This window comes from Pectinophora gossypiella, chromosome 9 (genome assembly GCF_024362695.1).
Source record: "Pectinophora gossypiella chromosome 9, ilPecGoss1.1, whole genome shotgun sequence".
In the NCBI taxonomy this organism is placed as follows: Eukaryota; Metazoa; Arthropoda; class Insecta; order Lepidoptera; family Gelechiidae; genus Pectinophora; species Pectinophora gossypiella.
In genome coordinates, this window is record NC_065412.1 from 8,272,011 (window position 1) to 8,299,786 (window position 27,776).

Here is a 27,776-nt window from a genome sequence, read left to right on the forward strand (position 1 = left end):
AAGGAATTGGTCTTTGATATACAAGAATGGAGAATGCTACACCGACAAGAGCGTGGCTCTTAAAATAGTGATGATGAAGGGTTCTGTTTTGTGAGGTTTTGTACTGTGTCAACAAAATTTGTTTCTTTATGAAAAAGAAACATTTAAAAAGGATAAAAGATAAAGATTTTTTTGTGTTTTTTAATTACTTATAGTTTTATCAGTCTTTGTATGTACGTAAGGTTTGTAAATAGTAGCTCTTAGCTTTATTACTCATGTCCAAGGGAAGTGGAGGTAGATACATCACTGTATCCGAATCATTGATCATTTCGCCCGACAGCCTCGCAGGTGAAAATGACAAACTACCCTGCTGCCTCTCCACGCAAACTGTATACTTACCTATTTGTTACTACGAGAGTGTGTGTTGGATCTGTCACTAAACCATTTCAACCCCAGGGTTGCGTAAGACTTACGGAGTACAGGGGGGTTAAAAAAGCCAGATCGAAGCAATTAATCTAAAAAAGCAACATTGCAATTTGACATTAAAATTTGCGCATATAAAACTGCGTAATGCAAACGAATGTGACCTTTTGAACCCCCCCAGGTCCCGGCTACGCCATGCTTACAATACTTACTTAGTGCCGCACTAACTAGGACCCTGGAAATCGTTTATTGTAATAGAGCATATCGGAGGTCCTTGGTTCGAATCCCGGTGGGGACGAACCACAAAAATTACTTTGTTTGGTTAAGAAATTATAGGCTGATCACCTGATTGTCCGATAGTGAGATGATCCGTGCTTCGGAAGGCACGTTGGTCCCGGTTACTACTTACTGATGTAAATAAGTAGTCATTAAGTCATTACATGAGACATGTCAGAGGCCTTTAGCGGCTCAATAATAACCCTGACACCAGATTTGATGAGGTTGGTAATTCACCTCATAACCCACACGATAAAAGAAGACAATACTAAACTGTAGCTAATACTCTTTTCAACACTCTTTCAACTAAACTTGCAGATGTTTTTATATTGTGTGTAGCTACGCGATACGACTCACCACTTATCACGTTGGTCTAACAGAAAGCTCGGTGAGTACGTAGTTCATCTTGCGATGGATATACGTCTGACTACCTCAATTGGGATATAGTTGCGAGCTTATGTTTGTTACATGTCTACCTTACCTAGATATCGATTTAAATACGCAGGGAAAACATACATTTTATTTTAGCCTAGTGTACCTACACTAGTATAAATTCATGCACGTCGTATAATTGTATTTCTAAGTTCTAATCTAAGTTTTTCCATCAGGGACAGAGAGATGTCACCGCGAAGAAGATCTATCGGGAAAGGCAGCGAGTTGAAAAGTAAGATTTTGTATTTAATGAATAAAAATCCATTCAGAAATCATTTCCATTTTAATATTAAACTATCTATTAAAAATATGTCTATCACAATTACTTACCTACTTGAACAACAAGTTCATCTTGCGATGGGTGTACCTCTGACTATCCAACTTGATACAGTTATCTTGAACAAGTATAAAAGTGTTTCTGGATCTACTTTTCCGATGACTCCCTTTATTTATGAAGTGAATGTAATGAAGTCATAACGAAACATCTTAACATGCAAACCGCGAACCGTTTTTGCAACAAAACTGCGCCTCCTTATAAATCTAGCAAAGTAGAATATACTGTCGGGAATATTTCCTTTTGTAGTAGCGTCGTATGCATCACTTTATCGCACGTCTGCATATGCGGGCTGCTTGCAAACGGGACTTATCGCTCCCGCTTGCCAGCTGGAATTGTTAAAACTCAACACCATTGCAAACGGATGCAAACTTGACTTTAAACGTGTCGCGACAAAGTCTACTTCCACGTATTCCCAGCTTTATTATTGATGGGCTTTCAACTTTTTCTCAGGAAACACTTTTCTCGCGTCTTCCGATATTTCCATATTTCTTTTTAGAATTAAATTGCTGTTTGTAAGAAACTTTTAACGTTCATTTTATAACGTATTGCTTTGATTACAGGGCCGTCGCAGTTGATTGCTGAAGTACAGAAGGCGACTCCTCAAGCGCCGGTGTATGCGACCATACGCCCCTCGCAGTCGCCGCAGAACAAGCCGTTGTCTTCATCGATGCGATCTTCTCTCAACTCACTGCCTTCAGCTCTCAACTCCACCCCACTAGTGAAGTCGGTCGCTGCACATGAAGATCTACCACGATTCCATCCGACAAATCCTTTTTATTCGACTATGTCTTCGAATCACTCCAGTGCTTCCAAATTACCCGTACCAAACGGCAGGGCCACGCTCTCCGGTGTAGATAGAAATAAAAAAGAAAATGTCTATAATGACTACAGCTCAGAATTAAAATCGCCTTCATTTTTTGCCAAAACATGCGAAGGTCCCAATAGTCTTCCTCATTTGCATCACAATGAAAATGTGAATGGGTTCGAATCTGAACGAGCGAAATCTACAGCCAATGATGCTTCTGGAGCTTTCTCGTTTGATAAGTTCAATCAGTATAGTAACCCAGGTGCACCAAATAACATGAATGATAAAAATCCGTTTGAAACGAAAAGAAATAGCGATCCATTTGAAAAGTATTTGAGGGCAGGGAATAACTTTAATGGTAAGAGTGAATTTAATGCAACGAACTTACCTGGCTCTCAGAGCGAGACTAACTTTCGTAGAAACGAGGAAATTACTAAGCGTTCGACAATAACTGAGCATAAAATAAGTGAAGTAGAAGAAATAAAGACGATAAAGAAAATAGTTCTAAACGGGTCTGGAGATGCGACGGATCGGACAATCGAGCATCATCCGGTATTTAGTTCTCCGGTGAAGAATACCAGATTCAGCCAATTTGATTACACTTCCCATCACTCTCAGCCTAAAGACCGCTCATTTCACGATACAACAAAAACCGAGTCTAATATGCGGACACCGACACATCATGGTACTGAAGAATACTTCAGTTCATCGTTTGACAAAAAAGAGGAGGAGTACAGGAACTTTAGCACTCCGACCAGCGGTTACAGGACAGCCAACGACTTCACATCACCTACAGGTAAGATTTAATTTAATTCCACTTATATTAATAATGACATTTAGATTAAATTATTTTAAGCGGCCTCTACGTGTTAGGTTCAGCCCCACCCACGCCCGCCAAAAGTCCTAGACTTATAGGTCCGAGATATGGAAACGACATAATACATTATAATGATAACATTACTGGGACATGATTATCCAGAGCTTACTCTGCAGTTTTATTTAATCATTAGTAATTTTCCTGTACCCAAAGGTTGCCTGGAAGAAATTGCTGCATGAGCAATAAGGCCGCCTGTTGTGCTTTTCTGTATATGTTGTCCTTATCTCTGTATTTTGTGTCCATTGTGCTCAATAAAGTATTTTATCTATCTATCTATCTATCTAGTGAATAAATGCGATAGGTAAATAAAACGAATCTCTCTCTCTTTATTTAAGAGCTGCGCTCTTGTGGGTGGAGTATTCGCCATTCCTCTCTTCTTCCCAAAACCTTCACCTCCTGATACGACACGACCTGCATCTTCTCTTAAAACGAATACGTGGCTAAAAAAATAATTTAACGTTTTAGGGATTAGTATGTATTCAAAAAAAATTAAATTGAACCTGTAAGTATTAGAAAATTACACAACCCGGTATTCCCAAATTCCCAAGCAATGAAAACGTGAACAATGGCGTTCTCTATAATTAACGCCCTCGGAGAACATGCAACATAGTTAATTTTCTACTGAGCGGCATTATGCGACACTGAACAGGGAAGTCGTTAAGGGAGGTCGGTTCCGATACGCACGGATTTATGTCGATGACTGTACCTACCGGTGTATAAGGTCCCACGTCATTTATTATCCTATATGTTACCTTCCTTTTATTTAAGGCGCTCCAAATGTATTAAGTTCAACACCTAGCTATCTTTTTACTATAAGTAATGTCGACAAACTAAACTTATTCTAATCGCATAAAGTATGATAAACGCCTGCAATGTTATGCATAGCAAAGAACAAACTTGACTTTAAATGCGATTGCTATGTTAATTATAATAGGCGTGTAGAAATTCAGAACGCTGCTGTACTGTTGCTCAAAGTTGTTGAGTAAACATTTATCTACAACGTTGGCAACGAAATTGTTCATCTCTTTGTAAATAATATCTGGGTAGGACACATTTCAATGTATGAAAGAGATTATGTAGGAAATGTGGCACCTGCGTCCCGAGATTTGCGTAATAAGGTCGAATTGAAAACGAAGTTTCGGAACATATCGAGTGCATAAAATATGTCGATGATTTTGTAATATGTGGGTATTGATTGTTTCATTCATATTTAGTTAGGTTTCTTTACAAATCATATATAGTCTACTTATTAAATGCGATATTTGTTTTATGGAGAGAGTAAGTAATTCCCACCTTAGAACGAAGTACATTGACCAAATTGGAGATGTCTTTAGAATAGGTTCAGTACGATCTACTCTGAACTGGCGTGAGTGTATGAAACGATTAATTAATGTGGAGGAAGCAAGACAAATGTGTCAGGATCGAAGCAAATGGAATTCCATAGTCTGCTTACCCCGGTGGGAACTAAACGTGAGTTTATAATATGTATGTATGTATGAGAGAGTAATTTTGGCAAGAAGTGTTTATTTGATGTACCTAGCAGTAAAAATTTGTTACGAACTTGTATGTTGTAAAAGTTAATCATCAGCACAAAAGTTCACACGATACTTACTACTTACGGAAAAGTCCCGTAAAGTAAGTACAATTTTGCACTTAAGTATTTGTAAAAGCAGATTTAGCGCAACAAAGAATAAAACAACAAGTGTACCTACTGCGTTAGTTTATGAGCGCGGAATTCAAGAAATTGTACAACAAACTCATGGTTCGTAATTAATTGAAATTTCAAATAAAGTTTATTACAATGGGTTGAGCAGAGTCATCAAGCAGGTAATTAGAAATCGCTTGCAACCACTTTTCATACGGAGTCCTAAGATGCCATAATAATGAAATAAACCTCATAACCGTAACCGTAGGTGATATTTATTTATTTAAAAATTCTTCTCTAAATCGTTTATAATGAAAATCTTCTACAATAGTGATGACCTATCATAATAATATAGGTACTTATATTTTACTTATTATCAAAACTAAAACTTTTATCATCTCTCTACGTTATCCTCTCGGTATTCCGTTTCAACAGGGTCCGCTAAAACCTGAAGATTTGACAGGTCCGGTTATTTACGGAAACGACCGCTTGTATGTCCAACCCGCTAAGGGAAATTACGTTATATCTTCGAAACGCATTTCTCGGGTTTCTTCATCATGCTTTCTTTCACGGTTGAGCACGTGATGGGCCACGACGGTTCCTTCAAAAATAAAACATTATTATGAATAAATCCATCTCAAGTTTGGGTTCGATAAATTCAATCGTGCTAAGAAACAGATAAGAGCGGGTTTCCTCAAAAGATTACAGCTAAACGACTTTCGATCAAGTGGCATCTCCTGGGATCGCCTGCTTATTTCCCCCGTGGCGTAATAGTTTTTTTTTAATAAGTATTTACCAGACCTATCTCAACCGTCCGTCGCCTTGAAAATTATCTCTCAGCTTAATTACTTTCTGCTTCGCGTTTATCTTCGTGAAGTTTTTACGTTTTCAACTGGCCGCTTAGACGAAAGGTTACTTTCCAGATTATTTTAGCGGGCTGTCAAGTTTTAAACCCAAAAGCAAGGAATTTGAACATTGCGGGATTTACGCATCTCCAAAATATTTAATATTTAAGTATACATTTTTATGCAAATTAACTAAAATAAATAATAGTTGTATCGTACGTTTTACCTACTACTAAAAAGAATTATTTTATTAATATTTTTTTATTTTTCGTCACCTTATGGTTGTCTGAAAGAAATCGCTTTAAGCGATAAGGCCGCCATTTGCCATGTACTTAGTTAAGAGTCTTTTTGTAATTATTGCTTTTTTATTTTGGTGTAATAAAGAGTATTTGTATTGTATTGTATTTTATAGCCGAATCATAACAACTTCCTTGAATTCCAACAATGGTAACAGAAACGTTTTGTTTTGTCTAGACCACTAAGGACATATCATGAATGTGTAGGAAATTATGACCTAATATGATAATTGGTGGCACAAATATTCGAATAAGACAATCCAAGGTCCTTGGGCTCGCCTGGGAGTGGTGTCTCGGTTGGCTAGTTCCTAAAGGATGGAACTTTAAGATCATGCCAGTCCCGTCGTCGACGCTGCGCAACGTTCTTCTAGACTTCGCATTGAATAGTCGTCTTTAAAAAATAAACGTTCTTTTATTTCGTGAAATTTTGTGAACATGACACTCTAAATTCAAATTCAGTGCGCTTTAGTTTTTATTGCCAAAATTTGCAAAGTGGCCAGGATGAACTCCCCATGTTTTCCAAGTAGTCCGTATATATTCCATCCGGTGTCGGATTCTTCGGCAACTGAATCCGACGACAGCGCGGACTCGGGACGCGAGAAAACCGTCGGCGGCGGGTGTCGAACGAAAAAATACACCGATCCGAAGCGAAGGACTATTACGAAGGTCAGCAAGAAGATACTGAGAGCTATCGAGAAGTTGACCTGCAACATAAAGAGGAATAAGAAGGTTAAGAAGGTAGTAGAGCCGACGCCACTGAAACGAGGTTCGTAAAAAATCAAAACTATAAGACACGTGACAACTTGCATATTATGCGTATTTCTACCAATTTCGACTACTTAGACTTATTGGACTTGTTGTTGCAAGTTGTCTTTGATTACTTGTCGCTCAGCCCACCCCATTAGGGATTACGGGCGTGAGTTTATGTATGTATGTATGTATGTAGACTTATTGTACGGTAAAGTAAATCCAATCGACAAGTACTTGTCTCTACCTTCTATTTTAGCTATTTGTAACATTACCTACTCCTATTCACAAAATATTCTCTTCTTCGTCACAAATTTTTCGTCTTCGGCTAAACCTATTTTTATTTCGATAGTAACATCACAAACAAGCAATGGAGGAAATGACACTCGTCGTATGTATCTAGTGCTCACAAAAGTAAAACAATTGACTATAGCATTGCAGTAAACTACAAAACAAGCAAATAAAAGTAAACATCATTACCTCTTTATCCGATAATAATGCAAATGAAGTGAAATTCAGTTTATACAGCGACATATTAAATGTTCCTGCCTCTGAACAGCCTGTATTAAAATACCTGGAACAGTCACACCTCCTGAATTAAAGTGAAATGCTTTTACGGCCCGTATAAAAACGTGCTAACTTCGTAAAAGGCAGGATATCGTATTATTTTACTATAGTGCTAACAAAATTTACATAAAATAATGTATAAGTATATAAGTAGGTACCAAGCATTATCTATAGGTACGTTCGATTATATACATCTACAGAAGTCATGTCCTTCATTCCTTTAGACCTTTTGGTATTGTGATAGAGGATTATTCAAGATGAGTTTGTTCGGTGATTACTCTTGCAAACTTTTACTGATGACTACTTAATTGCCTTGACGACCCTGGCGATTATTGTAATGTAAAACCTACCAGAGAAACCACCTAATTATCTTGAATAAACCCGACAGCAATAGTAGTCGGCAATATCACTATTTCCAGCTGCAAAATAAAGCGATCGTCTACGATTATCGTAAAGTACACGCACGTCGCAAGTTTAGTGCAAACAATACTGTGGTGGAGAGAACTGCCTCCTAAACTGTCTACAATTGTACATACACGCCATATGTATGTAGTGTACTACTGTACTGTTGTAAGCAGTGATGGGCTATTCCGGAATGTTCTCGTTGTAAAAAATCTTATTTATTTATTTATAAAAAGGTACACCAACAGCTTATACTATAAATAAAACATTAAATAAAATAAAAGTTACATCAGGAATGAGACTGGTATAAAAGCCGATTATAGGCACACACAACATTTGCAGTGTAGAACAACGTAATCGTTTAGGTAGATAACTCAATTATACAAATACAATTATACAGATAATTAAAAAAATATATTATGCTGGGGGCCTAAGAGAATTGAAAGATAATCAGCTAAATAATAACTTTAATAGAAAGGACACTGGCTGCTTTTCTTTTTCAAATTTTTCGTTCTTGTACTCTGGTCTTATTCATATCTGCCTAAAATTTTTACATAAGTTTTGTGCCTTATTACTGCCGGGGACGTTTCTGAATTCCCGGGAACGGCACACCACTGGTTGTGAGGCTTTCATTCAGGAGCTTTGGCAAAAGAGCATAAAATTGAAATAGGGTGGTTTATTTTGTATCGTATAAGATAAAATTATGATGCAGTTCATAACGATGGGCAATAATAAAGGTGAGGTACCCAGATTTTATAAACGTGCATCTCTCTGCTTTACTCTAGACGCATACCCTAATCATGTTATTAGTGTACCGATTGTGAATTACAAATAGGTACTGGTGATAAAGGATAATAAAGCATTGAATTGCAAGGGTCCGATAGGGTCCGATAATAGTGAACATTTTCATATGGCCCAAATATTTTGAATACCGCTGAGTTAACAAGTCCCATGTGCCCGAGATCCCTGATACTCCTCGAATATGATAAAATACCCTCAACCCACGCGGATATTTTTGAAGAAGGTTAAATTATGTGAGATTGTGTGCAAATTGTTGCTCCATACTTCTTGTCTATCCACAACCTTTAAACCACACCTAAACCATAAACGTAAAACAAAAACGTTTTTGTATTTTTTTAAGCGAAACAGGATAAATCGCGGTCACAGAACAACCAATACCGGTTAATAGAAATCAACGGGATTGATCGTAATACGTAATTTATTTGTTTAAATATACTATAATAAAAAGTGGATATTTTGGTAAAATTCATCAATATATATACATACATACATACATAAACTCACGCCCGTAATCCCAAATGGGGTGGGCAGAGCCACAAGTAATCAAAGACAACTTGCAGCCACTGTTGATACGAAGTCCTAAGATGGATATGATGAACCTTATGGTGATAAGGGATCAGCCTATCGCCCATAACAATAGTCCATCATGTTAGAGGACGCAATCCCTCTGTCGGTTTTTACGACATGCCCGGGAAGACAAGCAGCTGAACGTGTTCTATGTTTTTTTATTTGCTCCCAGAACAGCATAGAAGCTAATCAAATAAATAAGAAAATAATCTAAAAATAACATCACAATAATTAGCGACGATAAACAAACGAAATTCGCTTACAAATAAATTCAAAATAATAATTTAATTAAAAAGAAAATGCATCTAAAATAAAAATAAAACAATGATGGTGCCTAATTCAACTAAACAATTCATTTACATTCTATTTTAATCATGAGGTAAAATAGGACGTTAATTTTATTAATTCATTAAATAAATAGGAACTGTAGACAAAATGCGATATATCGAAAATTCTACGTAAAATAAATTATTAATGCATAATCAATTTGTAAAATTAAATTATCATTTTTACATTGTAGGGGACTATATCAATGATAGTCTAGTTCATAAGGTCTCATAGACCGTTTAAATTTAATAAGCGAATTGAGCACAGACCACTTCAGAAATTGGTATTTGTGACTAAGTAAAAACATTTTTACAATAACAGAACAGAACATAAGTAAATAAATAGCAATAAAAAACCATCTAACCTAAGAGATTTCACAATTAGGAACACAAAGAAAAATGCATTCATCATTATTTAAGTATAACGGCAAATAAATAATATACAACTAAGAATGAATGCTAGTTCCTGTTAATAAAGTATAAGGTATTACGTACTTACGAGAAAATTAACAACCCTTAAGTTTGACTTGCGGTTCATAATCGTCCCTTATGCATCTTTACTTTACAACTATACTTAAGTTTTTGATTCAGCATTCATTTGTTTTTCTGTAAAAGTCGACCGTTTTGTAAAAAAAAAATGACATATCGTTGTACAAGTCTTCCGGAATAGGTAATAATAATAATATATTGTCCTAAATCGCATAATTTGTTTCCTAACTTATGATTTCTTATAAGTTCTAAATTCTATCAAAAACTAGATTTTTTCCCGATAGGTCATTATGAAAGAGTAAGGACAATTTCATGAGACCTATAAGAAAAAACCTACTTATACTTTCACAAAGTTCAATCAATATATATAAGCATATGAAGTGCCTGTGCTTCCTTAATATATTATTATAATTTTTTGGATACAATTGTATTAGATTTTCCACTTTTTAAACTACGAAATAAATAAAGGCCTGAGGGGTTAAAATGGCCACGTCGAAGCAATTCACCTAAGAGTTCAATATTGCTATTTGACATTTGTTAGCATTACGCACTTAATTTTATATGCGCAAATGTCAAATTGCAATATTGCTTTTTAGATGAATTGCTTCGATGTGGCCATTAACCCCCTTGAAAATAACCGTAAAATCCACCGATTCGCGTATGCGTAGGTGTTTTGTTTCTATTATGTTTACGTATAAACAATGTAAACATTCAAAGTAGGGTTTCCGTGAATGATCGGAAGCGCACATGCGTTGGGTGTATTTATTTGTGCTCGGTCGATGCACTCGCTCGGTGCTAAGTAACGCGTTTCATACTCGTCCATAATGCATATACTACGCTTGTTGCCTGTTGCATTCAATGCGATATTCAAACGATTGCTACTTCTGCACAAAGTGCTGGATATAACAAGCTTCCATTTTTAAAAAAAATACGGTTTTCTTCGTTGGTTATTGAGTACCTACATAATATTTTCCATTTCGTGGTCTTTCTTAGTCGTTCTTTATTGTACCGAATTAGAACAAAGGAGGGATCCGTAGTCAAATATGTAATTATAATGAATAATCTGTCTGTTCTTCACAGCCTTCACTATTATAGAGATTATCTTCTTTTATAATATGACACTACATAAAAACTTTACGGAATAATCTAGATAAACTTGGTGGGTAGGTGGTATACAAGGACTTCCATCCCTTATACTCTTCTTCTTCTACCGTGTGGGTTGTGAGGCAAATTACCAACCTCATCAACCCCAGTGTCAGGGTTATACACTTATACTTTCACATGTATTTCAGAAAAAAAATACATTTAATAACAAGTAAATGTTAGTATTGAACAGAACATCTAGTTTAGTATCTACAAGTACTATTAATATATCAATATACGATAAAGTTTTATAATAGCTGCTATGCGCGGTACGAGTTAGATCTGTCAAAGTACAGCGGCCAGTGCTGTGACGTTCATTAGCATAGCGTTGTGTCAGTCGAGATTATGTCGATCGATTCTGTTCCTCTACTACTTTACAAAGCTTTCTGTAACTTTTTCTCATGAGTTGAAAAGCTTTTACCTAACTCTTAATAAACAAGAACCGAAAGAAAGTTTCGTAATGATCGATTGTTGAAGAAATTTATGATCGATTTGACTATTACTCACATAAACAATGTATTGCTAGTAGGGAGAGGTACAACATCGTCTCTAAAACACTCGTCTACATAATTAATAGTACTTTTTAGTCACTTTCAGTCATGCTTGTGTTAGCCTCGAAAACAGGTACTTAAAACAAATGTCTACATAATCAATTTTCAATCTTGCATGTTACAAGTCACCGTGGTAAATAAATAATCAAAAAGCAAAGATATTATTTAAATTAGTTCGTTTTTTAAGACATCTCCTTTGGCATACTCTTGCATTAAGCAATTTAATGAATAGCTCACATTTTGAGCTTACGTTACAGAATACCTACATAGTACTAATGCTTATAACTATTGCAAGTCAAAATACTTCCAAACTAATATACTGACGAGAAAAGCGAATTTCCATCATAATACACTATATTATAGTAAAGTAAGTGAATTTACACCACCGGATACACGACAATGAGCTTTTGAAACGCACGCATTGTCCGGGCTGCGCCTACGCCGTGTTGTGATAGGCAAAGTTCCTTTGCCCGCTTCACCGGACGACGCGCTCCAATGGAAACGCACAACATACGATATACAATAATAGTTGCGTAACTAACCCATTGACGGATTTTCCCGAGCGAATCCTTTCAACCAGTGCGCTATAACACTTATTTGCATAATTTTCTTGCACTTTTTTCTCGATTGCCGAATTTGGTGTAGATATATTTTTTTGCCGAGGTTTTTCTTACAGCTTCTTTTCCCCGGCTACACAAGTTGTGAGAAGCTGCAATAGTTTTATGCGGAAGAGACGTTCGTTATATACAAAAGGACGATTCAACGTGTAACTATGTTACCTACTGAATAAAGATATTATTTAATTTGATGAGTTATTTTATCTGTCGATCATTTTGTTGTACTTTATGAACTAAAATAACAACTACCTAAAGTACTAAGTATATTAAGTTTAATGTAGATACCTATCTCTAGACATTGGATACTATTATCTTTGCAAAACTTTTTACAAAAGGTATTGCTGAGTTGACAAAACCATTCTTTGCATCAATAGTCTTTAACTGTACTAATAGCATAGAATAAGGCATAATACTACGTAGAAAGTAAACGGTTTCTTCCAGTGACTTGTGGCTTATTTGTTTTTCTGTTATTATTATGTAGACCACAGGAGAGGTCGACTTTATCAGTTCTGTGATTAGGTATTTACGTACTTAAATACTCAGTTGAGCATCGTTTTGAAGCGCTTACTAAGCTTACACTACTGTTTGAACTAAATATAAACAAAACTGTCTAATTGTACTTTCGTGTCTAAAAAAATGTTCCCTCAAAGTTCTCTATTATCAAGAACGTTATGCTAGCAATTACAATTAGTAGGGTCCTCTAATAATGGGTTATACTTATTACAATGGCGTCTGTGGTTCGTTGTCTATACTTCTGTAGTTTGGACGAAAGCAATCGAAAGCCTGCGGATGGGCTTCCCACGCTAATTGAACGGTTGTGATGCAATTCGCTCTAGTCGATTCAGTTCACTATAATAAACCGTTGTTGCCTGCGCGAGTGTTGTAAATTCGACGACCATGATTGGCCATTCAGTAACATCACAATACTACGCGTAAATCAATCCGCCTTTGTTGGTAATAGACTACTTTAATGTTATTATTTTTAGCGTTTACTCATTCATCTGTTTGCTGTCTCGTCTTTAGATTTTAAATTGCTTTTTTGTGAATTTATTTTATAACGCTGTACGGGCTTAATAAACTAACGTAATAGAGAGGGCAGACGCACTAATCACCAAAGGTCAAAACGGATAGGTACTTTTAAAATAAGATGAATAATGTGACGAGATGCTCCGTATTGTATATCATACATAGCGCATGTAGTACATTATCATAAGCACAATATTATTAACATTCGTTAGTTCGACGGCCTCCATAGTCCAGCGGTTGAGCGTTGGGCTCACAATCCGGAGGTCCCGGGTTCGAATCCCGGTGAGGACATATCACAGAAACATAAATTCCACTTGATATAAACTCAGAATCATGGTCTGAATCATCCCCCTCAGTATTCGTTACGATGTCACTAACACCCTGTATACTATACATAGATATGATAGATAGAGATATATACTATAGATACACATCTGCCTACCGCTTCGGGGATACAGGCGTGATGCTGTTATTAAACTACGTTAAAAACGAAATTACACGCTTAACTTACTGTAAATAATGACTTACCTATCAAATTCCTGTTTAATTTTCATTCAATAATTAATCAATCCAATTACTCAAAGAGGCGGCTGGTCTATTCGAAAAGAATACCGAAAAAAATATATTATTAGGTATAATAAAATAAACTCTTATTCATCGTTCTGTAACCCGAGTGGAAAGCCGTATAAACCTCGAGTTGTGCGAGGTAATCATGATACCTCCCTTCCACTTTCAACAATACGCCGTGATTGAAACCTTCTCGAAGATTCTACTCTCCGTTACATTTTCCCTGTTTATTATTAAACTTCACCCCATTCAATTTGGTATTATTCTTGGTCTTTACCTTTAAACTTTAGGTTACTTACGACTATACCTACAACGATACCTATTTGTTTTTTAAAAGAAATTGAGTTATCTACTAAACGAAAATTCCAAAATTGCTAAGATTTTTTATATTGTTAACGAGAGACAATTAACTCTTAGTCCTTTAGTTTAAAACTGAAGTGAATTAGCTAGTGTTGGATTTCAGGGATCTAGTTTTACATCCCTTTTTTAGGGTTCCGTAGCCAAACGGCAGAAACGGAACCCTTATGGATTCGTCATGTCTGTCTGTCCGTCCGTCCGTCTGTCCGTCCGTATGTCACAGCCACTTTTTTCCGAAACTATAAGAGCTATACTCTTGAAACTTGGTAAGTAGATGTATTCTGAGAATCGCATTAATATTTTTTATTTAATATCTTGTAGTTACAGTATTGTTTTATTTTAGTTTTATTAAGATTAATGCCAACCACTTATTTATTTTTCTGAATAATTCCTTCGTTTTTCTAAAAATAATGCTGTTCAAGTAGAGGTATTTTTGATCAAGCTAATTTTGTGCCATGAAGATAATATCGTTGAGTAGGTCTTCTTCTATCGTGTGGGTTGTGAGGTGAATTACCAACCTCATCAACCCTGGTGTCAGGGTTATTATTGAGCCCCTGACATAACTCATGTAACGACTTACTTACATCACTAAGTAGTAACCTTGACCAACGGCTTAACGTGCCTTCCGAAGCACGGATCATCTTACTTTTTGGACAGTCAGGTGATCAGCCTGTAATGTCCTAACCAAACTAGGGATCACAAAGTGATTTTTGTGATATGTTCCCACCGGGATTCGAACCCGTGACCTCCGGATCGTGAACCCAACGCTCAACCACTGGACCACAGAGGTCGTTGAGTTGGTGCAATCTTAATATTAAATACGTAGCTTGGAGAGAAAATGATGTCAATTTGCTGTCTTTTGAACTTCCACAGGATTCATTTTAGGGCATAGAAAAGAGATCGCAGAAAGTTTTGACAAATGGTTCTTAGCTTTTAGCTAGTTTTCAATTGGTGTCCCAGTTTTGTTGTATTGGCGTGTGAGGGTAATGAATAGAGTGACGTCCGGGTGATGGATGTTCACAACTTGTTTGGCCTCACTCAATTAAACTGACAATCCGCCACACCTCGTCTTCTGACAATATATTGTGCGTCAATCACGCTGCTTGCACGGAACTACGCATTATCGTGACACTATTCAGGCTGTTTACTGTTTCATTGTACGTATATTATACAGGGTGTTAGTGACACCGTAACGAAAACTTAGAGGGATGATTCCGACCATGATTCTGAGTTGATATCAAGTGGAATTTTCCGTCGCAAACGTCGCAAACGATCTGAAAAAAAAATCACTAAACTTTTCATTGATTTTCCGCAATTGCAAAAGTTACATCACAAATGTATAGAATTGAAATTAATTTAAAAAAATAACACAGAAAAGATAGTGAATCTTGTGACGGAAAATTCCACTTGATATTAACTCAGAATCAAGAACTGAATATCCATCTAAGTTTTCGTTACGATGTCACTAACACCCTGTATATTACATATATTATGCATACCTATATACATAAATATTATTTCAGATATTCTCAGGCAATCAGGCTTTACAGGCATTAATAGCACTGCTGTATACTATGGCCATCGCGATGGCTATTGTTACGAAAATTGCATCGCCATGCATGACAAATTAATAATAATAATCATCAAACTCACACTCAAAGTCAGTTCAAAGCTTGAAATACGCAGTAAGAATGAAAGTTTATTTAAAAAGTGAGAATGAAAGTCTAAATTTAAACATGACTTAAGTACCTACTTACTTACTTTTCAAAATAAATATTGTGCTTACTGAAAATGTTCTATTGTTACCGAAAAACCAATTTGTTTCAAGCACCCGAGTATTCAATCTGACCCTCAATTTATTTTAAGAGAAAATCATTAAGGGCTTAAACCACTCCTGCGAACGTTAGGTTCGTATCATTAAATTTGACCTGTAAACGAAATGCATAGAGTTTGAATTCGTTTCATTTCAATTACGGACCGATGGGTTCGGGATGACGCGTGTTTAGTTCAGCGTGTCGCAATCAGTTCACAAAGCGGGTATTTTATTGTGATTTGCATACGGAAAGTGAGCATTGTGGGTCTGGGTCCGTGCCCTGTGACAGTCGCCCTCTGGCCTCCGGAGGTCTGCCGGTCTGTCGACCCTCGCGCGTGCTACCTCCGTCACGAGAACATACGTACACGTTATATTACTACTAAGTGAACTGATTTATTGGAACACAGTGCTTAGGTAAACCTACCACATGATTATATCCTAACAACCATGCACTTTTAGGTATGTTGTCGTTAGATACGTTATTACAAATTGTACTTAATTTATTTAGAAATAATCACAATGTCCCGTTGATACTGCTGAAATTTTATATACTTAGTCGAGATACCCAATCGCGAGCAAACGAAATTGAAATAGGTACACTTGTTTGAAACTTTATTGGATTCGCTTTTCGCAAAAGGAATTGCGTCGGTAAAGATCTTTAAGATAATATCTGTTTATTGAAACACAGTTTGCTTCTCAAGTACCTACCCACCCGTATCTTCGATGTCAGATCATCTATGCGGTTAATTTCTGTTGAAATGAAACGTAACGTCGGCAACGCAATCCTTCTCCTCAAACGACCCCTCGAAGATAAACTGATCGCGATGTCAAGAGCCATCAACTCACTTTCATTAAATTATTGACTTGTATTAAAATATCCTTCATTGTCTGATGGAACTTCCCTAATCAAGACTGATAGGTTTTATAAAGACTATAAACTTTTCAATTTGAATTTGCTGCTTTTAGTTAATTAACAACATGAAGTGTCGAAAACAATATTTTGTGACTTAAAGGATAAGTTCATTTACGAACACGAAACTTATAAATATAAAACAATGTTATTATTATGCTGGTAATCTTAATATTTTATGACCCATTAAAGTTGAGTGTAATAAATGTTCAGTTAGTGAGCTATTTCAATATTTTATTGATATTGTTTCGCCGCTCAAAGACACCGATCGCTAAGCCGGGTGAGCTAGCTGAACGTATACACAAGTGCGATAGCCTGCTACTGCTGGTGGCTCAGTTGCATCGCTCACTGAGCTAATCTGGAGACAAAGCCGTGCCAAATCCTATCGCATTTGCATCCCGGTACTTCCCGGTACACTATTAGTTACAACCGAGAGCTGCCGGACCGAACCGTACGGTTGTCACTGCCCGAACGCACACCCGGCAAGTACAACGCGTTCGCACCACCGATCTAAATCACATCAACTAATTATAGAATTATCGGAAACATCTAAATTAGCACAGCTGTGTATCTACACTGCTACATTAGCAAAAGGCCCGAGGCAGGAAGTTGCCAGAATTTAATCGGATTGTTCATTCGAATGTTATTTTGTAAACGTATCGCTTTACAGATTCACTTGAAATCATGGTGAGTGCTTTTATGTTCCTTGAATTTGTGATGAACGTTGTCGATGTCGGTAATTGGATTTCGATATACTGTTATGTTACATTTGTTGATCCTAATCTTATTGATTGAATTCCAAAGTTGCTTAGCTTTTCCGGTTATATACGCGTTTACTGTGTGTATTGAGGATGCTCGAAGATTCATAAGATAACACGCAAAAATGTTGCGGGTAAAAACGCTGTAGGGGTCTCAACGAGAAATAAACGGGAAAAGTTTTTTCTGCCCAATAACCGAGCATTAAATCACGTTAAATCTGACTTCGCGGCCAAAGGAGACGTCAGGACAAATTCAAACAAAGTGCGCGACAATCCGGCCCGGAATAATTTATTGTTTGTAGTCGCGACTTCATATTTGTTTTGCTCAGATGGTTCTTTTTCTCTCGTCTCAGCCGAGCCTTTGTGAGGAACTCTATTTACAAGTTTGTCAGCTCGAATTCAACTCGGCGCCTTTGCTTACCGATATTTATTTTTCTTTTTCATAACGACCTGCAGTGGTGCTTTGTTCTCTAAGTGCTTAAACTCCGGATATTATGTAGGTGAACGATGTTAAAACAGGCTCCGTAATGGCATTTTTATTTCTTATGCTATGAGAATATTTTCATATTTTCTCAAGTCGTTGACTTTATAATGCTGATACGGAAAATGTGTCTGCGAAATTTTCCTTATAATTATTTTTTATAGAAGATTATTTACCATAATATATAGGTAACAAGCCTGTGAACATGCCAATACTACGGACTTTATACCAAACAAGAATATGTTTCCGTATCCGTAATACCTATTTTTTATAAAGCAGTAATTTAATTTATTTATTATTGTGCACATTTAGGTATTTTTATTTTATTGATGCCCAAGTCTATTCCATCATAAACGTCATTAAAAGCTGTATAGTACACTATTTACTTAAATCAAGCTTCTGGTTTAAGTATAAAAGAAACAATAGTCATAGCTTTTTTTTTTGCCAGCGGAGGCGCCGACCGAGGCGGCAAGCAAGCCACCGGTGACGGCGGACGCGGCGCACGCGCCGGCCAGCCCAGCCAAACGTGAGTACACTATACACATACCATTGTTTTATATCTTTTATTTCATGATTCAACGTTTGCTCCAATGCCCCATTGTCTCTGTCAAGGACCCCCTTGTTGTGTGAAATTTGACTCTCCTGTGTTGATTTAGGAGCGATAGTTATTAACTTGTATATATTTAGTTATTTCATGTATAAATTGATGCGTTTACAGGTTAAATTTAAATGAAACTTACCATCACGTTTAGACGTAAAAAGTTTACAAATAGACACAGACTTTATACAGTAAAATTATATACTATTACGTGTTATAGTTTTATAAAAATACATATATATATATTTATATACCACAATTTTATATTCCGTTTATTTACTTAAATATACGATAACTATGACATTGCAACAAATTGCGACAAGCCTGTCTTCTTAGGTAATATTCCTTTGTGTAATAGGACCTGAAACTACTTACGTATTGTATTGCCTATATAGCTTTTCCGTGTGTGGAAATATTTTTACGCAGAAAATCTCTTACACATAAACAGCTAAAGTACGTAGGTACTTTAAAATACATTGATGATCTGAAAATATTTGAGTAGGGAGCAACATCTCCTATTAATCAACTTATACTTTTACGGAATCGAATACCTATTAAAAGTTTGAGTTCAATTAAAAGTTATCCATAACAGCGTAGCGTTACATGAATTTGTTACGATCTGTTTGACATACAAACTGATTAAACTCGAAACACAATGAGGAATTTTTATTCCCATAATGTTAATATAAGAATTTTTATTTTTCCGTCTAGGAAACTATAGAGCATGAACCCTTACAATACTTTTATTTTTGAGAATGCATTCTCCATTGCTCATCTCATTTAGCCGTAAGGTAGTCGTGAGGTACCACAACTGAGGTGGTCTGTGGTTAAAGAAGCCAAATAACATTCTGAATCTATACTTTTCTCGGCTATACTGGTTGAGAAGCTGCAATAGTTTTCACACAAAAACTAACTAACGATTCAAAATATGACTATGTTACCAATACCAAGTGAATAAAGATGTTATTGAGTTTGAATTGAATATAAATTCGATACATACTTACATAAATGTGTTTGTATCGATCTGTGTATGTTTGTATCAGGCCCGTAATTCCTGATTCTTCTTCTATCGTGGCGGCCTACGTGGTCCGGGGGTGAGCGTTGGGCTCACGATCCGGAGGTCCCGGGTTCGAATTCCGGTGGGGATATATCACAAAAATCACTTTGTGATCCCTAGTTTGGTTAGGACATTACAGGCTGATCACCTGATTGTCCGAAAGTAAGACGATCCGTGCTTTCGGAAGGCACGGTAACCCGTTGGTCCCGGTTACTACTTACATTACATGAGTCATGTCCGGGGCCTTGGGCGGCTCAATAGTAACCCTGACACCAGGGTTGATTAGGTTGGTAATTTACCTCGCAACCCACACGATAGAAGAAGGAGAAGTAATTCCTGATGCATAGCCAAAAATAATCCGGAGATAATATTTAACAACTTTTAAAACGAACTCCAAAGATTATTATTATTCTCATTGTTATCTGGCCAAGTACCTAGTGAATGTCATTTGAGATAAATCTACAATAAGTTACGTAAAACGTTGTACAATGCTCATCTTTTCATTGGATTCATTACTGTCTACGTTATTGCCAAAATCAATAAAATTACTAAGATAAATAGGTAATATATTGTCATTATAATAAATAATATAATATACATAAACTGCCTATATACGTCCCACTGCTGGGCACAGGCCTCCTCTCAATCAACCGGAGGGGGTATGGAGCACCACCACGCTGCTCCACTGCGGGTTGGTGGAGGTGTTTTTACGGCTAATAGCCGGGACCAACGGCTTAACGTGCCCTCCGAAGCACGGAATCATCTTACTTTTTCGGACAATCAGGTGATTCAAGCCTGAAAAGTCCTTACCAAACAAAGGACAGTCTCACAAAGTGATTTTGACAATGTCCCCATCGGGAATCGAACCCGGACCTCCAGATCGTGAGCCTAACGCTCTAACCACTAGACCACGGAGGCTGTTATATAATATAATAATAATAAATATAATATAATAATATAGTAATATAATATACATCATACATAACCTAATCTAATCTAATTCCTAATGGGATGCGCAGAGTCACAAGTAATCAAAGACAAGTTGCAGTCATTTTTGATATGATAATATTATAAAATTAAAAGTACGTAACATACTCCACCACGATGCTCCACTGCGGGTTGGTAGAGGTCTGGTGTTGTAGGGCTATTAGTTGGGATGGATCACGGAATCATCTTACTTTTTGGGACAATCAGGTGATGCAGGCCTGCAATGTCCTTACCAAGCAAAAGAGTTTCACAAAGTACTTTTGTCTATATCTTTATTGGGAATCGAACCCGAACCATGAGTCAAACTCTCTAACCACTAGATCATGCAGACTGAATATTAGTTATAATATTATTTCCGATTAAGGTGTTTCAGGTTTAGATATGAAAATCATTTAGATTTTTGTACCATTTTGAATTTTCCACATAGAGCGTGTTCAGTTATTCCCACATTCACTAGCAGTCTGACGGGGCCAGACGGGACAAAAGATCAGTCGTACAGGACACGTCATGTCCGTAGGGCGGGAAATTACCAAGTGAAATACAAATAGTACTTGCCATGCGGCGACCCACAGTTTGACCCGACTGGGTAGACGGCCAATCATGTCCCGGCATAAATGGCAGGTTTTGGACGTATATCTCTTTGTTTGCTTGTTTGTTTTGATCATCAAAAGGATAGTGCACTGTTCTTGAGGAATTACGCCTTCAGGTAATATTGGAAATAAAATGTAAAATCGGAGTATGAAATCAACGTCTAATTCAGTGCAATGTGAATGTACAAGTGAAAGGGGATGCGGGGGGAGGAACAATGTCAACTTAGCGCCTATTAAATAAAAATAGCAATCCGTCTTCTTCCTGTCGGGATTAATAAATATGAAAGGCGTCGATCCCCAACATGCCCCCCGGCGTTGAAAGGCTTCTCTTTCAACAAACATCATTTGTAGACACGGGCAACGGGCAAATCTTGCTGAAAGCTCGTCGTACTACACCACTTGTCGTTTTAACATCGGCTACTCTATTGATGCCGTCTGAGCCAGGATGAACGGCCACGACACGACCCAGCTTCCACTTCAATGGAGGGAGATGATCTTCCTTAATCAGGACGAGAGAATCCAGCTGCAGTGAGTGTTGATTAGTTCGCCACTTTGTCCTGTGCTGTAACTCTGCAACATATTCAACGCTCCATCTTGCCCAAAACTGCTGACGAAGTCGTTCAGTCCGCTGGAATCGAGTCAAGTGATTCGTGGCACGATCTTGAAGGTCAGGAACAGGTAAAGCCGTGAGAGGTCTTCCGATGATGAAATGGCCAGGTGTCAATGGCGTCAAGTCGTCCGGATCCGATGACAGTGGGGTGAGTGGTCGGGAATTTAAAATAGCCTCGATCTGAATCAAGGTGGAGTTAAGCTCCTCATAAGTTAAATTACAAACTCCCAGCACTCTCCTTAAATGAAACTTAGTCGACTTGACTCCCGCCTCCCAGAGACCTCCGAAGTGCGGTGCGTACGCAGGTATAAAATGAAAGTTTACACCATCATTGGCCACGTCTTCAGCCAGCGAGTTACAGTGGGTTTTTAAAAACTGCGACAGTTCGTTATAAGCACCGACAAATGAGGTGCCGTTATCAGAATAAATATTAATGGGTTTTCCCCTCCGAGAAATGAAACGGCGCAGCGCGAGTAAAAACGTATTGCTGGTCAAATCGCCAACTAATTCAAGGTGGATCGCTTTAGTCGTGAAACACACGAAAATGGCTATAAACACTTTAACCACCTTACAACCCCTACCTTGACGACTCACGGATGAAATTGGACCGGCATAATCCATACCAACATTCTCGAAAGGATAACCTCCCGGCACGAGGCGCTGCTGTGGTAAATTACCCATCAAAGGCGCTACTGTTTGTCCTTTAACTCGACTACAACGTACACACCGATGAAAAACTGCTTTGGCTAAATTTCGACCTCCAATTGGCCAGTAAGTTTCGCGAATTGTAGCTAATAACAACTGGGGCCCTGCATGAAATAATTTTCGATGCTCAAAATTAAATAATAGTTTAGTAAATTGATGAGAGGACTGTATAACGATAGGGTGTTTCTTTTCAAAGGAAAAATGGGAATGATGAAGGCGACCACCAACGCGCATTAAATTATTTTCATCGAGAAAGACATTAAACTTTAACAAAGGGCTCTTTTTCGGTAAATTCTGTTTATTAATAAGCAACTTGTACTCGGGAAATGATTCGCGTTGTGACGTCCTAATAATAACATGTAATGCGTTTTCTAACTCGTCATTCGTGAGATAATCATGAGAAACTGACTGCTTTTTGCATTTATTTATAAATCGCAACACGTACGCGACGGTGCGTTTCAGTCTCAAAAAGTTAGAAAAGCGATTAAAATCAATAAAGACACTATTATTAGTGTTTTCACTAACGGTCACGTGTAAAGAGACGTCATGTCGCACTTCAGGCAATGAAGTACTTGAAACTGGGCTTGACGGCCAGCTAGACTCATGCTGCTTTAAAAAACTCGGACCGAACCAATACAAATCAAGATGCTGAATCTTGTTTATATCTACGCCGCGAGATATAAAGTCGGCGGGATTCTGATCCGTGGGGACATGTCTCCATACACAGTTGCCTGTTTTTTCTAATATGTCCGCAACACGATTACGAACAAAAGGCTGCAACTTACTAGGCAACATTTTCAGCCAACCTAACACGATTGTAGAGTCGGTCCAAAAGGTGGTGCTCTTTATAGGGATACGAAGAGAGCTTATTGCCTTCTCGTAGAGACGCGCGCCGACAAGGGCGCCGCACAACTCGAGCCTAGGAATTGTCGTAGGCTTTATAGGTGCAACTCTACTTTTACCTAACAATAGGCGCACGGAGACATCACCATCTTGATTAACGCTTAGGACATACAGACATGCGCCGTATGCGCGCTCGGACGCATCCGTGAATATGTGCAATTCGACTGACTCGTGTGAATCACATAAAACAAATCTAGGTATGCGTAAGTTGTTTAACTGCGGCAGTTGTCTAATAATTTCAGCCCAGGCGACACTAATCTCCGGGGGCAACTGCTCGTCCCAGTTCAACTTAAGCAACCATAATCGTTGTAAAAGCATTTTCATGCTTATTATGCAAGGAGCTAATAGCCCTAGGGGGTCAAAAATTTGAGAGATGATGGAGAGCATGTTACGCTTTGTATTGACATTAGAAATGGCGTCACCTATTGGAAAATGAAGCTCATCACATTGCGTGTCCCACCCTAGGCCTAACACCTTATTAGGCTCATTGCTACCGATATTTAAATCGACGGATGATTGCGCAGACTCGGGCACTAACTCAGGCTCGTTCGACTTCCATTTTCGTAAATGCATGCGAGCTGAAGCGAGTTCTGCGGTCACCCTCTCACGTAACACTTTAGTTTCGTGTAAATCATTCCCTCCGGTCAACAGGTCATCTACCCAGAAGTCATGTAAAATGACTTCAGAGACTTTTTTGTCCTCACACTCAAGGCCTATCTGCTTCAGACAACGCGTAGCAAGAAAGGGTGCACTGGCTGTCCCGTAGGTAACGGTGTTCAATTGATAAACTTTTAAAGGTTCAGAGGGATCAGCGCGCCAATAGATCTGTTGTAAATGTCTGTCGTCTGGATGTACGAGGACAGTTCGGTACATTTTCTCTACGTCCGCGGAGAGAACGTACTTATAAAGCCGAAAACGTAGAAGTATAGACAACAGATCGTCTTGCACAGTGGGACCGACCATTTGAATGCTGTTAAGTGAAACTCCCGATGAAGTAGGGCTGCTCGCGTTGAATACCACCCTTAATTTAGTGGTAGTGCTGCTTTCACGCAGAACACCATGGTGTGGTATGAAATAAGCACTATTAGGCTCTACTTTATCCACAGGAAGTTGAGACATGTGTTGTAAAGTCTCGTACTCTGACATGAAGTCCCTATACATTTGACCGAAAGACCCCTGAAGCCTGCGCTCCATAGACGAGAAACAATGACGAGCACGATGACACGAGTCTCCTAATACGTCTGGGTTTTCCTTTAAGGGAATTCTCACACAGAAACTGCCGTCATTTAGACGCGTAGTATTTTTTATAAAATGTGCTTCACACATTTTTTCCTCAGGAGATAACTCAGGTGACACGGGGCAGACTTCTTCAAGCTGCCAAAACCTCGTGAGACGGTTTTCAATGTCATCGACTTTTGTGAAATTACATTTCAATGGAGAACCTACAAGGCCGCTGTTAGTTGGACCCGCGACTATCCAGCCAAGTCTAGTCTCATGTAAGGTAGGTTTTCCCTCGCCTAATTTAATGTGCTGCGACCCCATAATATCCCAGAAGATATCAGCACCGATAATTAAATCAATAGACGCCGGAGCATAAAAATTGGGATCAGCCAGACATAAGTCAGATGGTATTTTAATACCAGACAGGTTCACCTGACGATGAGGCACATTATCAGTGATTGAAGGCAACACGAAACACTGTAAGTTCACTGAGAAGTTCTCATTTAGAGACTTCATGGGCACACGACACATTTTCCCAACATGTGACGCGACATTATTAATGCCCAATACATTTTTATTAATTCGCGTAACAGGTAGGTTTAACTGTTGCGACAGTTTCTCTGTCATTAAGCAGGACGTGCTTCCACTGTCGAGCAGAGCGCGCGCGATATACTCGCGATTATCTGCGTCATACAATTTAACTAAAGCTGTCGACAGTAGAACTTCGCCCTGATTGTACTCTGGCGTCATCGATACGCTAGCAGTCAAGCTTACGTTAGCGCTAGGCTCCGCAACAGGCAAGGCAGAGGAGTGCGAGGGCTCGCGCGTGGCGCGAACTTGCTCGTCATTCAAAACTGGTTTGTTCTGAGCCACGTGAATTAAAGTATTATGCCTGCGCTTACATACCTTGCAGCCTGGCCTGCTGCAGCGGTTGGCGTAATGACCCGCGCGAAGACAGTTAAAACAAACCTTATAATTGGGTAACAATTGAAGCCGTGCTTCGTTACTCATCGCGAGAAACTGCGAACAATTCGCTAAGTTATGTTCACCCTTGCATTTGGGACACGACATGATTGCAGAAGGGGAACTGTCTTGCACTGAAATCATAGTTTTTAATTTAGGATTAGACTTAGCATTTTGTGTGTTTGTTTGAGTGTTAGAGTTAAAGGATTTACTGCGCGACGATTCCAAAGTTTCGATCAAATTAGCGTGTTTTCGCAAAAATTCAATGAAAGAATCAAAAGTGATAGAATCACTTTTATCGAGAGAGCCTCTATGTTCCTCCCACTCACGGTAGGTTTTTGCATCAAGTTTACGAGTCACAATATATATAAGGAGCGTGTCCCAATGCTTGGTAGGCTCGCCCAGAGACTCTAATGCTCTCAGATTCTTGTTAAGTTGATCGATAACGCGTTTTAATGTTACTGAGCATTCCTTTGTGATTGTTTCGATGTTAAACAGAGCCGACACGTGATTTTGCACTAGTAAACGTTTATTATCGAAACGCTCACAAAGGAGCTTCCACGCAATGGAATAATTAATCGCGGAAAACTCTATGGATTGAATGACCACAGCAGCAGACCCCTCCAGCGAGGCTCGCAAATAATGAAATTTGCTAATCTCATCAAAACCATCGTTGGAATGTACCAAGCTGGAGAAAGTATCCCGAAACTCGAGCCAATTCTCGTATGAACCACTAAACTTCGGCAATTGGATAGTAGGCAATTTGACCTGCTTGTGAGTACCAGGTTGAGAGGCCTTATCACTGCAAAAAGATGTCAATAATTGCTGCGCCTTAGAAAGTGTTTTATAATATCGAGACTCGAACTCGTTACGCTCAGCGATCTGACCATCCACATCATCCACAATGCACTCTAACTGTGACTGCACCTCATCATACTGTTGATATAAGGATTCAATCTTACCGGTACGCAACTGTAACTCACTGGCCGCCTCCGGAGTCAATGACGAAACGTTCAAAGGAGTTAGGAAGTTCGTGAATGCCGTTAAACGACCCTTAATACTTGCTCTTTTTCTAATTAAGTCCCTTTCCTCTTTCGTCACCTCCATCGACACACTACTCGCACCTTTATCTACTTCTTTGGTCATTCTGGGAAGCGAGAGACAGCCTGGAATGTATACAAATCAAAGTTACGCACGGTGTTGACCTATCTTCTACTTTAAGACGTAAATTAACACTTTAAAGATGAAATGAACTATTAATTTTATACAAGTATAACATACACACTAATATTACGGCAATATAACAGTAATACACTAAGTCTATTTATTATTTACGTTGAATTAAGTACCAGAAACGAAATAATATTACCTAAGTAAGTAAACAGTTGAAAACATTGAATAACTTGAAAATGAATGACAAATTAAGAGATTTGAGTCATAAGTTAGCTAATTAAGGTGTGCTACAATAGCTCACAATACTTTAAACAGTATAAATTAACTAAAAAATAATGAAAACTCGAATCTTAATTCACTTCAAGGTTATATACCTACTGCCCTTACAAAAATATAGGTAAAATTGGTACTGACCTTATTATTAGTCCGATTAAACATAAATACTACCTGATTAAAAGAGTGTTGGGTTGATTAATAACAATTATAATAATAAAACACTGTAATCCAGAGTATTCCTGACCACACCCACTACGGTGACCTCGGTGACCCCGATGGCCGACGAATATTCGGCGTAATTTCTTGATAATTTATCTATTTATCACTGGTTATTATAATCTCTTCTTAATCCGGCTTGCTAAGGACCATGTTCTTGAGGAATTACGCCTTCAGGTAATATTGGAAATAAAATGTAAAATCGGAGTATGAAATCAACGTCTAATTCAGTGCAATGTGAATGTACAAGTGAAAGGGGATGCGGGGGGAGGAACAATGTCAACTTAGCGCCTATTAAATAAAAATAGCAATCCGTCTTCTTCCTGTCGGGATTAATAAATATGAAAGGCGTCGATCCCCAACATGCACACTATAGAATGTGAAAAATTTTGGTTCGCTAATATTATGCGTGAAACTGAACAAGCTACTTGTTAAAGGAA

General features: G+C 38.0%; 2 protein-coding genes across 6 annotated transcripts in view; one reads left to right on the forward strand and one right to left on the reverse strand.

Annotated features, from left to right (window-relative positions):
- The window catches only part of LOC126369484 (uncharacterized), a 156,668-nt gene that overhangs the window by 35,420 nt on the left and 93,472 nt on the right, over positions 1 to 27,776 (forward strand). For 3 of the 5 annotated variants that reach the window (XM_050013910.1, XM_050013912.1, XM_050013911.1), the window contains 3 exons: positions 1,287 to 1,342; positions 2,008 to 3,048; positions 18,486 to 18,563. In XM_050013910.1, coding sequence (XP_049869867.1) covers positions 1,287 to 1,342; positions 2,008 to 3,048; positions 18,486 to 18,563 — 1,175 coding nt within the window. Of the gene's footprint in view, positions 1 to 1,286; positions 1,343 to 2,007; positions 3,049 to 17,150; positions 17,486 to 18,485; positions 18,564 to 27,776 lie in introns of those variants that run through there. The other 2 variants (XM_050013915.1, XM_050013913.1) reach the window with 2 other exon arrangements.
- On the reverse strand, positions 21,411 to 27,697 carry LOC126369488 (uncharacterized). The gene is made up of 2 exons (XM_050013922.1): positions 27,292 to 27,697; positions 21,411 to 26,837 (listed from the first exon to the last, which is right to left on the reverse strand). Exon 2 carries the CDS (start codon positions 26,815 to 26,817, stop codon positions 21,601 to 21,603), a length of 5,217 nt encoding a protein of 1,738 aa, XP_049869879.1. The 5' UTR covers positions 26,818 to 26,837; positions 27,292 to 27,697; the 3' UTR covers positions 21,411 to 21,600.

What these genes read in the sequence shown, in the direction of transcription:
- LOC126369488 (XM_050013922.1), bottom strand. Translation starts at nt 26,817, where the DNA reads ATGACCAAAGAAGTAGATAAAGGTGCGAGTAGTGTGTCGATGGAGGTG.